The sequence below is a fragment of the Octopus bimaculoides genome, chromosome 8, assembly GCF_001194135.2.
Source record: "Octopus bimaculoides isolate UCB-OBI-ISO-001 chromosome 8, ASM119413v2, whole genome shotgun sequence".
Classification (NCBI taxonomy): Eukaryota; Metazoa; Mollusca; class Cephalopoda; order Octopoda; family Octopodidae; genus Octopus; species Octopus bimaculoides.
Window position 1 is genome coordinate 64,995,974 of NC_068988.1, and position 13,185 is coordinate 65,009,158.

The following is a 13,185-nucleotide window of genomic DNA, read 5'->3' on the forward strand; positions in this document are numbered from 1 at the left end:
TTTCTTTTTAAATTTGCTGTTTTACCCTAACCCTATCACTGATAGAATTGTTTCAGAATCGTTTGTTTATGTAGTCGGCATTTAATGTATATCGGCTGAATGGACGTCAGTGATTGGTTGAAATTACAGAAATACGACAACTTTAACATGGAATAACTTAGGGATTTCTTTTTTTTTAAAGAAGACTAAGAGAAAAAGATGTTTTATATGACACATTCTACCAGTGTTCCAAGTTTCAAAGTGTTTCGTTAATGAAAAATGTGGCCCCCCGTTTTAAAAAAGATCCTTACTTTCACATCATTAATTAACCTATAAAAGTGTATCATTACACTGAATATGAAATCAATTCGAACAGGAAATTGACGCTGGCAGCCGCTGACAACCAAACAGGCGGTGCTCCAGCATGGGCGCAGTTAAATGACTGAAGTAAAAGAATAATATGAGTTCCTGTGTGTAGAACACAAATGCGCAAAAGTTTTGATAATTTCAATAAAAAAATAATAAGTTATGAGTGTTTATATGCTGCACTTAAACCAGAATTCCATTTTTTTTTTTTATACACTGGAATGTAATTCTCGTCGCATGAAAGACAAAAACTACTAACAATGGAAGAAGAAATACCACCATTTCCTTGCTTTTCTCATTCCCCAAAAGCAGTGATAGCTATTTCAAATTTTGTCAGTTATCTGCTATGTTGTGTGTGTATACGCGCGTATGCATGTGTGGTTAGGCTTTCACCTGAGGGAAGGGACAATCTTCGTATCTTTTGCAGGCACCTATGAATGGAGCGATTGATAAGATTTCAAGATTCTATTGAACAAATGCAAATTGATAGCAATCGGAATAATGGAAACAGAAGTGGAACTTCCAGAGGAACGTCTAATTGATTCGTCAGCAATGCGCAAGTAAGAATGTCATTAGGTTATTAAATAGGAACTGGGGCGATCTTACGGTACGAGTCCTAAATATCGGCCTTTTCCGTAAAAAGTGTCTTCGGCGATCTTCACCAAAGATCGGCCTTTTCCGTAAAAAGTGTTGGAGAGAAACAGGGAAACGACGTCATAAAAGCGAAAGACATACATAGAGCGCGATTTATTTTGAAGGGGTTAGGGTTAGGGAATTCCGTCCCTAACCGTAACCCTAAACACTAACCCTGACACTAAAACCCTAACCCTAACACCGTAGTGAAGGGAAAGGCCGATCTTTGGTAAAAATCGCCGAAGACACTTTTTATGGAAAAGGCCGATATTTAGGACTCGTACCGTAAGATCGCCGGAACTGGCCTTATGAAATAAAAAATTTACCCTTTCTTCTGATATTATGATGTGGGTGAAAACAAAAATTGGAATGGAGTTTTGAAGGAAACGAAAAGCTTATTGTAAATAAAATCTTTATTTTCGTGAACTTTATTCTCTTTCTTTTATTTTACTGACCACATCAAAACGAATATATACAGGTAAAATTACAAGTATAGGATCTGTATTTTACAACCATCTATTTGAGTATAGGTACGTTTAATACAAAAATTTACTTAAAATCATTTATTAAAAAATTAATCACGAGTACAAATATACATCTAAAAATAAAGCTAATAACAAAAAGTTCGCTTCTTTATCACGTAGTTTTGCATTCAGTGGTACTACGCAGCATCTTATCTTCAGTGATGGTACATCTTGACCCGAAGCCAAACCTAAATGTCTGTGGGACGTTTGATACTGCTCTAAAATCCAGAAAAGTTTTGAGCGGCCGTTCCACTGATTAAGATTAGCATCAAAATCTTCCTCAAATCACATCCTGATGTCTTAGATTATGTAGTGACTAAAGACGGATTGTTCGTGGCTTAAAAGCATTAACATAAGTCTGCTGGACCAGACATGGCCTTATGTTCGCCAACAAGGTTCTAGTTTTACGTTATTTACTCATTTGTTATTTCTTTATTGCCCACAAGGGGCTAAACATAGAGGGGACAAACAAGGACAGACAAATGGATTAAGCTGATTACATCGACCCCAGTGAGTAACTGGTACTTAATTTATCGACCCCGAAAAGAGGAAAGGCAAAGTCGACCTCGGCGGAATTTGAACTCAGAACGTAACGGCAGACGAAATACCGCTAAGCATCTCGCCCAGCATGCTAGCGTTTCTGCCAGCTCGCCGCCTATTTACTCATTTGTATTGAGTTACGGACCACCATGCACCATTAATAGTTTGGGGGGTTTTTTGTTTTGTTTTTTTACAGTGTGTCGTCATCCCAACCTCATTTACTGCCCACTCTTACGATAGCAACTGCATTTATTAAAACATCTAAAATACAATGGAAAATGTCCCAAGTACAGTGGAATTGCTGGGAGTGGCTGAATTTAAAGTCCTTAGAAGTAAGACAAAATATGAAAAAGAGGTCGAAAACAGTGAAAATGGTTTGAAAATTTATAGAAAATTAAAACTTATCTGAAACGGTAAATTTATCCTTAATACGGTCCAGCAAAGTAGAACGTAAATATGCTATTGTATTTCGTCAATGGAGAACAACTACTTTCAGACGAATGTGTGTTGATAACACCCTCCTTTCAATAGCATAAGGGAAAATTGGGAGATCCGGTATTTCGACAAAACTTGCATATCTGCTCAGCCAAAGCTAACTCGAATTGATAAAACATCAAGAGTTATAATTTCAGCGGATATCTCTAAGAGTTATGCCGCTTTGATAATTCTTTATCTAGTTATTTCCCTTAGTAATTTAACGTATAAACTAATGACTATCATTTTAAAATTTAATGCTGTTAGGTTAAATTAATCCTAGTAGAATTTTTGGAATAGCTATCACTTACGGATTTTTTTTTTTTTTCAGATTCATAATTCATGTTGTATGAAAGACAAAAATACTAACAATTAAGCAGGGAAATACTACACAATTTCGTTCTTATAATGATAGCTATTCCAAACTGCCCCAATCATTTGTTTTGTGTGTGTGTTTGTTTAAGATTTGACTTTAACGAAAAGACTATTTTTTTATCTTTGTAGACACCACCTCGTGACAGGTGAGATTGACAGGGATTCATGATTGTATTGGAAGACAAGAAAATATGGAAACAGAAGAGGCGGGTTTAAAGTAGCCTCTTATCGATTCATCCAAATCAGAATATCAATAATGTATTAAATAGGGTTATTTAAAAAAATAAAAACTATATTTTTGGAAAAAAATATCTTAACCTTTCTGTTGATATTACAATGTATATGAAAACAAAAATTTGAGTGTCGAAAAAAAACAAAAAAGTGAAAGTAAATAAAATCCTTACTTTGGTAAACTTTTTTTCCATTTATCCATATTTTGTTAACCATGTCAAAACAAATATATGTAAAATGACACACATAGACTATATAATCTATTTTATATATGTATAAAACCATCTATATTATAGATGGCTATATAAATAATACTGATGTATTAATACATAAAAGGTAAAAGAATAATGCTATTTACTTATATTATTTATTTAAAAATTCATTGGCAGCACAAGAAATGACAACCAGCAACTAAAGCGAACAGTAAGAAGGATTATGCTATTAAACTTTCAAATTGTAAGCATAAACTTTTTGTTCAGAATCATAATTACCAATCACATTGTTCACTCATTGTATTTTTTGTAGTTCCTATGGCATTCGTTTGCCTTTCTGTGATCAACATCTTCTTTGTCATAGAGAGAAAGTTCTGTTATACAAGTTGAAAGTGTTAATAGATATTACCATCAAACAAATACATCCCAGAGTTGGCCCTTATCCTCACTGCTCTTCAATTTCTTCTATTACAGAAATGTATTTCAATCTTTGGAAACGTGCTTCAGTGTCTCATTCCCAAAAAGGTAACTCCTCTTGCCTTACCATCCTTCTGATATTTCAACCATTAACAATTTTCTCCAACACCTTACCTCTCTCTCTCCGCCTTTAATGTCCATCAGTATGGCTTTCAAGATAAAAGGCCAATCTATTAGAGGCCTACTCTCTCCCACCACCACCACCACCTACATCACTCATCCTTGAAGTTTTGGAAGTAGCAATGAATAGACCGACATTAGTAAAACTTTTGACTGTGTCTGGCACACAATCTCTCATCAAAACTGCTTGTTTATGGGCTTCGACCATTTTACATATCAGTAGTTTCAGATCAGGTCATACTACATTGTACTGACAAATAAAACACTCTCTGATCCATACTATCAACTCCTATACACCAAATGACCTACATGCCATTAACTCAACAGTGCCCACTCCTACATATACACACAGCATGGCCCCTAACTCCTCCCTAACCTTCTACCAAAAGTGTAATCCACATGCAACCTTGGCACCTCATGACATGCTCTTACTCCATAACGAGAGGTCTTGAAACTGATTGTGTCACCTTCAAAAGACACAAAATACAACCACTGCAGGTGTGGCTATGTGGTTAAGAAAGTTTTTTCTTACCAACCACAAAGCTTTGGGCTCAGTCCCACAACTGGGCAGATGTCATCTACTACAGTTCCAAGCCAACTGACTTTTGGGCAAGTGTCATCTACTATAGTTCCGGCCAACCCAAGTATTTGAGAGGACAAGGTAGATGCTGAAATAATTGTGTGCATATATGCATACATGCAAGCACATATACATATGTATTATTTATTTATTTATGTGTTTCAGCCAAGTGGCTGCGGTCATGCTGGTGCACCACCGTATGTGTATGTTTGTATCTCCTTGTACTTATCTTGACATTGTGTGATAGATGTCAAAGGAGTGTCACTGTCCTACAAGCAGTGCCATTCATTCCCAATATGCTCCAAAAATATGCCTGGCCGTGGTTGGCGTTAGGAAGGGCATCCAGCTGTAGAAACTCTGCCAAACCAGAGTGGAGCCTGGTGTAGCCATCTGGTTTCACCAGTCCTCAGTCAAATAGTCCAACCCATGCTAGCATGGAAAGCGGATGTTAAATGACGATGATGATGATGGGAAAATATTATCTTGCATGGAAACAAGTGAGCGTTGGCAACAAGAGCATCTGACCACAGAAAATTTGCTTCAATAAATTCAATCCGTTCCTGGTAAGCAATGACAAGCAGGCATTAAAGCAATGATAATGAAATTGTGTTTATCAAGAAAACAGTCACCTGACCAAACATGTACAACACACAACCAGAACCATCATGAGTAATACTAATGATAGGCTTCGTCATCATTGAGGATCTCTGCTGGTGAACACACATCTTCAACATAACTAAGTGATCCGTCTCTTCAGAGCCAGGAAATACTTTAGAACCCCCACCCCAAACAATTACTGATGCTGTACAAAGCCTCAGCCACAATGAAGAAGTACTGCTTCTATATCTGGGACAGGACTGCTACTACACACACAACACATAGATATCCTTGACAGACTGGCAGGCAATTGCTCATGAACACCCTCCAACTTCTGGCCTACAGATATCCTGTCTCCTCTTTCTGCCTCTTCAACTGCTGCTATTGTGCTTTCTGCTCTTCAGCCAAATCTTTAAGAGCAGAGGTGAGTGTAGTAAAGACAAAAAAGACAAATTATGTGTGAGGAAGAAGTTGGAGTTTTGTTGGTGATGGGGTCCAAGACGTCTGTAATCTTATGATTTGATTATCTTAAGAATAACTTTTAAAGGAACGCTGCCCTAGCTGGTCTTCAGAGCTGACTTGTCTGATGCCATCTACACTCCAAACCTCCCAACTCACTCATACTCTTGATTCTCATAACGCAACCACTTTGCACACCGGACAACACACTAAACATTATGCAGACTCTTTCCTTTTCAGAATGTTGTCCATCTTGAGTTACTTCCCCGCAGTATCAATTCTTTTAACAATTCAAGCAGAACATTAATAGTGTCAACTTCATTGGTCTTGGTGTCCCATAGAAACCATGAGTACAACCCTTTCCTCTAGACGAGACAAAAAAAAAATTTTTTTTTTAAGTGCTGACTTGGAGCAACACAACAACTTTATAGAGGTAGCAATTATAGCCAGGTTTTTATTTTCATTTCACATAAGAAAATTAAAATATTCAAAACAGTTTCAACAACGTTACACAACAGTGATATTAAAAAAATGACAATGTAAATATATTTAGTGATGATATTTCATAAGTTTTAATGAAGTCACTTGTCATTCTAAGGGTGAAGTGTTTAGTGTGGCTGTTGAGGATGGCTAAACAATATGAGTGATGAGAGGAGAGGCATGTGAGTGAGGAACGCCTGAGTGGAGTTCAACTGAAACCAGCCAAATCTTAAGAGCAGAGGTGAGTGTAGGAAAGACAAATTGTGTGTGGGGAAGAGGTTGAAGTGTGTTGATGATGGGGTCTTATGGTTATCTTAAGAATAACTTTTGAAGGAACTCTGCCCTAGCTTGTCCCAAACCCAGTTAAGAAAGGAGGACAGTGGTAAGGTTAGCACTGTCAAATTTTCTGCATTTCTATTGAAATGCCAAAAGAACACAGATTTCTTATTGGTGCCCTATACTCCACATGGAGTAAAAGTATTAAGGTGCTTTTAAAGAATTACAACTGAACTAGTATAAAGTCTACAAACATATCTGTTTATACCTAATTAACTGATTAATATGAGGAGGATTCATTACAAATGTCATACAGGAGTAGTTTCTCTTTTGTGTAAACATTTGTGGGCTAAAAGATGACCTTGTTGAGAAAATGCCTTACCACAAACATCACAGTGATATGGTTTGTCACCTGTATGGATACGTTTATGGTTCAATAAATGACCACTTCGAGAGAATGATTTACCACAGATATCACAGTTGTATGGTTTCTCTCCTGTATGAATGCGTATGTGTGTGTTTAAGTCAGTACTAGAAGTGAATGTTTTATCACAGAAATCACAGTGATATGGTTTCTCTCCTGTGTGAAGACGCCGATGTCGCAATAAGTTACAAGTGCGTGAGAAAGCTTTACTACATATATCACATTCATATGGTTTCTCTCCTGTGTGAATAATTCGGTGTGTAGATAATGAATTACTAGCAGTGAATGTTTTTCCACAGATATCACAGTGATATGGCCTCTCACCAGTGTGAATACGTTTATGTGTTGATACAGAACTACTTTCAGAAAATGCTTTCCCACAGATATTACAGCGATATGGTTTTTCTCCCGTGTGAATACGTTTGTGTTTGGATAAAGAATCATTGGCAGAGAAAGTTTTGCCACAAATATCACAGTGATATGGTTTTTCTCCTGTGTGGATTCGTCTATGTGTGAGTAAAGTAGAACTATCGGTGAACATCCGGCCACAGACGCCACATTGATAAGGTTTCTCTCCTGTGTGAATACGTTTGTGTTTAGTTAAATGACCATTTATAGTGAACGATTTGCCACAAACATCGCAGTGGTACGGTTTCTCACCTGTGTGAATGCGTTTGTGTTCATTCAAATGACTGTTTCGAGAGAAAGCTTTACCACAAATATCACAGTGGCATGGCTTCAATCCTGTATGAATACGCTTGTGGTTAGATAAATACTGATTTGTAGAGAAATGTTTACCACATATATCACACTGGTATGGTTTCTCTCCTGAATGAATAGGTTTATGGGAAAGCAAATTACCTCTTTGGGAGAATGCTTTACCACAAATATCGCAATGATATCTTTTTTCCCCGGTGTGAATATATTTGTGGTTTGATAGATATTCATTAGTAGAGAACTTTTTACCACAAATATCACAGTGATATGGTTTTTCTCCTGTATGAATACGTTTATGGGCCATTAAATTAGAACTTTGAGAGAACGTCATACCACAGATATCACAGTGATATGGTTTCTCTCCTGTGTGAAAGCGCTTGTGTTTAGATAAGCTACTATTTACAGAGAATGCTTTCCCACAAAGATCACACTGATATGGTTTCTCACCGGTGTGAATAAGTTTGTGTGTTGTTACCGAGCTACTTGCGGAGAAGCTTTTACCACAGATATCACAGTGGTATGGTTTTTCTCCTGTGTGAATACGTTTGTGTACAGATAAAGAACCATTTACAGTGAAGGTTTTACCACAGATATCACAATGGAATGGTTTCTCACCTGTGTGAATACGTTTGTGTGTCAATAAATCCCTATTTCGTGAGAACACTTTGCCACAAATACTACAGTTGTATGGTTTCGGACCTGTATGAAGATGTTTATGGTTAGATAAATATTCATTCGAAGAGAATTTTTTACCACATATATCACAGCCATACAATTTTGAATCTGTATGCATCAATTTATGTTGAGTGAAATATTTTCTTATTTTAAATGATTTCCCACAGACATCACACCTGTATATCTTTCCTGTTTGATGAGAGACATCATTCCTATCAGGTGTTTTTTCCTTATGTATTTGACTTTCACCAAGTTTCTCTTCCATACTGTCGAATCTTCATAAAATAGAAAATTACGTTTCCACTGTAATTTTCAAGAGATATATTTCTATTAAAAATTTTCAATAATGCTATTATATTTTCTTCAAAACCTAATTATGTCTCAGCTGTAAAACAAAAATCTTTTTCTTATAATTCAGTCTTGAATTCAGAAATAATTCAGTTACGGCCAAGCCATAAATAGATAAGTGTAAGAAAGAGAAAAGTCTCAGTAAACTTTGCTGACACCATCACAGGAATGATGTAAAAAGTTATATATAGTCAGTCATAATGGAGTTAACTGCAATTAACAAGAAATAATTCATATTGATAGAACTGAAGTTACATAAACAAGATTCTTATATCCTTGGTCATGTCATTCTTTAGTCTTCAGTCTGTCATCTCACCAGATACCCTGAAATATATAACAGCAGAGGTCATGAGTGAAGAGTGTATAAATTACAGGCATTGAAAAGACAGCAAAACAGACATGGGTAATATATAGAGAGAGAAAGAGGAAAGACAACAACATGGACATGTGGTTGAAATGAGTGATGTTAAGTTGGATAGTAAACAGCCAAAAAGAACTATGTGTATGTGTGTGTGTGTGTGTATATATATATATATATATATATATCATCATTGTTTAACATCCATCTTCCATGCTAGCATGGACAGTTCCACAAAAGCCAGCCAAGCCAAAGCCTATACCAGACTTCTGTGACTGTTTTGGCAGGATTTTTACAGCTGGATGCCCTTCCTAACATTAACCACTCAGCAGAGAGGACTTAGTGCTTTTTACATGGGACAAGCACAAGCAAGGTCAGTTTCGGCAAGGTTTTTACAGCTGGATGCCCTTTCGAACACCAACTGCTTTACAGTGTGGACTGGGTGCTGTTAAGTGACACCTGCATACATACACAAAGACTATATATTTGTCTAATACAATTGATGTAAAGGGATCATCTCTATAAACCATGAAACAATCCGTGACTGAGGCCAAAGAGTTATTCAGAAAGAACAGCAATCATTTAGTGAAGTTATACACTAGTTACCTGGCTGCATGTTATCATGGATATGGAGAAAATAATGGAACAAATAATGTTGCTATATCTTCAGGTATTGGTATTGTAGCATTCCTTGTTTTTTTTAATCAAGGCCAATGTTTCCTGCACCAATTACTTGTGCCAAAGAATTCTTCAAAGATTATAATTTCATTTTCTTTTAAAAGATGTTTTGCCATTTTTTTAAATGAATTTTCTAAAAGCTTTTAGTAATTTACAGTGGTGTTAACATTTGTTTTTGTGGAGTGGTGCAAACTAACAGCAGTAATGATTCGTTTAAAACAGAAACTAATTAGAAATTACACTAATTCTCATTAATACAAACAAAGAGTACAGAAAAGTGCAGAGGGATCTCAAACAAACTGACAGAAGGATTTCATTTGCAATAAAAGTTCCATTCTATGCCAGTATGTAACATGGACATTAAATAACAATAATAATCCTTTCTATTATAGGCACAAGGCCTGAAATTTTGGGGGAAAGGACTAGTCAATCACATCAACCCCAGTGTTCAACTGGTACTTAATTTATCGACCTGGAAAGGATGAAAGGTAAAATTGACCTCAGACCCGGAATGCATCTGATCACAAGCCTTCTGTCACTGAGGATAATCAACATCAAAATCTACCACATTGATGCCATTCTAAAGCATCACCATCACTATCATCACAATAACCATCACCACCACTATCAGGAACAGCATCCTCAACTCAAAAAAAGAGCTTCTATGCAATTGCTAAGCCTGCTAGAAATAACAGTCAAAAATCTCTCTCAAACTCCACCCTGCCAGCTTAGAAAAAGAAGAATACAGTCAATAACATACTCCTAAATGCAATATATCTGGATTGTTATGGGCTGGTCATGGATGGACTTGAGCAGAGCTACACTGAAGCTATACAATAATAGATCAGCCCAATAAAGACTTCTCTAATTGTTGAAGTTAGTAAATCTCACAAAGCAACATAAAATAAGATGTTGAGGTCTCCATGACACCTAGAGGTATCAAATATAAACAACTTAAAACTCGACAACAAAACTGGAGGATTGAAAGATCAAGGCTCTTCAAGCCTGTGATTATTAACACTAATTAAATTGACATAATTAATCGTTTTATAGTTTTATTTTATAAACAACAAACATGATTATCTCTGTACAGCACATAGTTTCTATATAGTCCCATCGGTTTTGTACCAGAGGTAGTAGTAGTCTACATACATATACGATTTCACCTATAAAACTGTAATTTACTCAGTTTAATTCACTAATCTTAATAGTGTCGCTTGCATAAAATATTGATATGATTGTAAAATGGGTGAATGTAGGTCATTTCTATATGGTCCCTTTTGTTTTGCACAGAAAATCCTTCATGTAGATACCTGACAACTTTACTATAGTGCTAGCCGCCTTCAAGGCCATGCTATTCTCAAAGAGATATTAAAAATATGGCCTAAACGCTGCAGGTTTTTCTGTTCCCAGCTCGAACCAGCGGGGCTGGACCGAGGGAACGGTAAAAGGCCTGATAGTGTTTCCCTTTTCCGTGGTGGTAGACCTCTCATCAGGGGTGCCACATGCTGTGACAACTCCAGCAGCAACTTGGTGTGTTCACCTACCAGCTCAAGTTGCGCCGCTCATCAGGCTAAGAAAAGCGGCAGAGGTAAAGAATACGCACACCACACGTTTTCGGTGTAACCCTAAACACCGGTATGCATATTCTTTACCTTTGCCAAAAAAGCAAACTGTCAAAGTATCGGCCACTCTTTGACAGGTTTATAGTCGAGCCTGTGAAAGTAGAGGCCTCCGATATTCTCGGCCCCGGGACCACATCCATGCTCACCGCTATCACCGGAGCAGAGATAGCTATCCGCAAGTGCGAGCCCCGTGAGTCAGAGTGGTTGTTCCAGTGTAACTCCCTCGCCATCTTCCGGGGCAACGCCCTTTCCATTTTGTCCCCTGCAGACTGATATGTGACGGACTGATATTTGTCAGATATTACTTGTTACTTATTGTATTATTCACTAATTCATTTACGTAACTGTTCGGTACCATTTTTTCAAAAGCGGTGTCATATTTATGTTTCTTAACATAGTGGTGTGATAAATAAATAAAAACAAAACACTTAAAAGTCAACAGACTGATAAATAAGTACTGAGGTCAATATAAACGTCTAAAACCCTTGAAAGCAATGTCCCAGTCGAAAGATTGAAACAAAAAAAAAACAAAGATACTTGCTTACCAAAGGCGGGGAGCTGGCAGAAACGTTAGCACGCCGGGCTTAGCAGTATTTCGTCTGCCGTTATGTTCTGAGTTCAAATTCCGCCGTGGTCGACTTTGCCTTTCATCCTTTCGGGGTCGATAAATTGAGTACTAGTTACGCACTGGGGTCGATATAATCGACTTAATCCATTTGTCTGTCCTTGTTTGTCCCCTCTATGTTTAGCCCCTTGTGGGCAATAAAGAAATAAGAGAGCCATTCTTTCGATGCCCCAAGATTTTTTCTTATATAAAATGCTTCAAATATTGTATAAGGCCAGCGGTGGACATTTTCCCTCAGTATCTAATTCCAATGTCCACCAGGCCAGCAATTTAGGGGGAGGAATTAGTCAATTATATTGACACTTCTATTTGACTGGTACTTTATTTTATCGACCTCGGTAGGATTTGAACTCAGAACATATAGAGCCTGAATCAATTAGCATTTTGTCCGACGCGCTAACGATTCTGCCAGCTCGCTGCCTTTGATCGTGTATAATAAAATGATTCTATAACCAAAATGCGTTCATAAAACTATACGTTGTTATAAACAAAAGTATTCAACAGTGAAACAATTATATCCGTTGTATACTTTCGTTTTAGCTTGTTGTTTGTTTTGTTTTTTTTCCGACATGGAAATAGGATATCACCAGAGAAACACTAGGTCAACGTAAAATCTAGTCAAGACATGGAAGAAGACAAAGTCCGACAGAACTATATGTGGAAATGTTAATGCATTTTTCAATAAAACCCATCATGAGAGAGAAAAGATGATCTGATATTAACATGTAGAAATAGACAAGACGAAACTGGACACACTGAGGCCTCTGAGAAAGGCAAAACATTACATTTATATTGGATATGTTTAGGGACATAAGGTAAACGTAAGGGTGTTCCTACCTTCGTTGAGAGGGGTATCAAGGTGTGGAGCGCTAACTTGTGGTTAGAATTATATAAACGGGAAATAATAATAAAATGTAACTGCTGGAAATACAAGAATGGGAATAGACCACCGGAACCGGATGTCTTAGGTAGTATTTGAAAGGAATTGTGGGTAATTACATATACATATATATATATATATATATATATACACACACACACACATACACACACACACACAGAGAAACATACACACAACGTGCGCGTGTATATGTATGGGTGTGTTTTATGTGTGTATATATATATATATATATACACACACATACACATACATACATAGAGAGAAATACACTCACAATGTACGAGTGTATTATATGTATATCATATTAGGTTAGTTAAGAAAATTAAAAGAACCCATTACGGAATGCAGGGTGGTTGTAATTAGCGGAGTTTCGGATCAGAACGCCCACATAAGTTTGATTTTCTCCGTTATGTCGGGTTTTTCCCAATTTTGTTTTTCACCACGGCCTTCGAAAGATGAAACGCACCTTTTGATGAAAACAAATTTTTGAAGATTTTTTTTTTTCATTATC

At 36.9% G+C, this 13,185-nt stretch overlaps 1 protein-coding gene across 1 annotated transcript; it reads right to left on the bottom strand.

The window, feature by feature from the left end:
- Positions 1-5,973: 5,973 nt before the first annotated feature.
- On the bottom strand, positions 5,974-12,735 carry LOC106883120 (zinc finger protein 836). Its single transcript, XM_014934013.2, has 2 exons — positions 12,611-12,735; positions 5,974-8,811 (listed from the first exon to the last, which is right to left on the bottom strand). The coding sequence occupies exon 2, from the start codon at positions 8,402-8,404 to the stop codon at positions 6,632-6,634; it is 1,773 nt and encodes a 590-aa protein (XP_014789499.1). The 5' UTR covers positions 8,405-8,811; positions 12,611-12,735; the 3' UTR covers positions 5,974-6,631.
- Between the last annotated feature and the right edge of the window lie 450 nt (positions 12,736-13,185).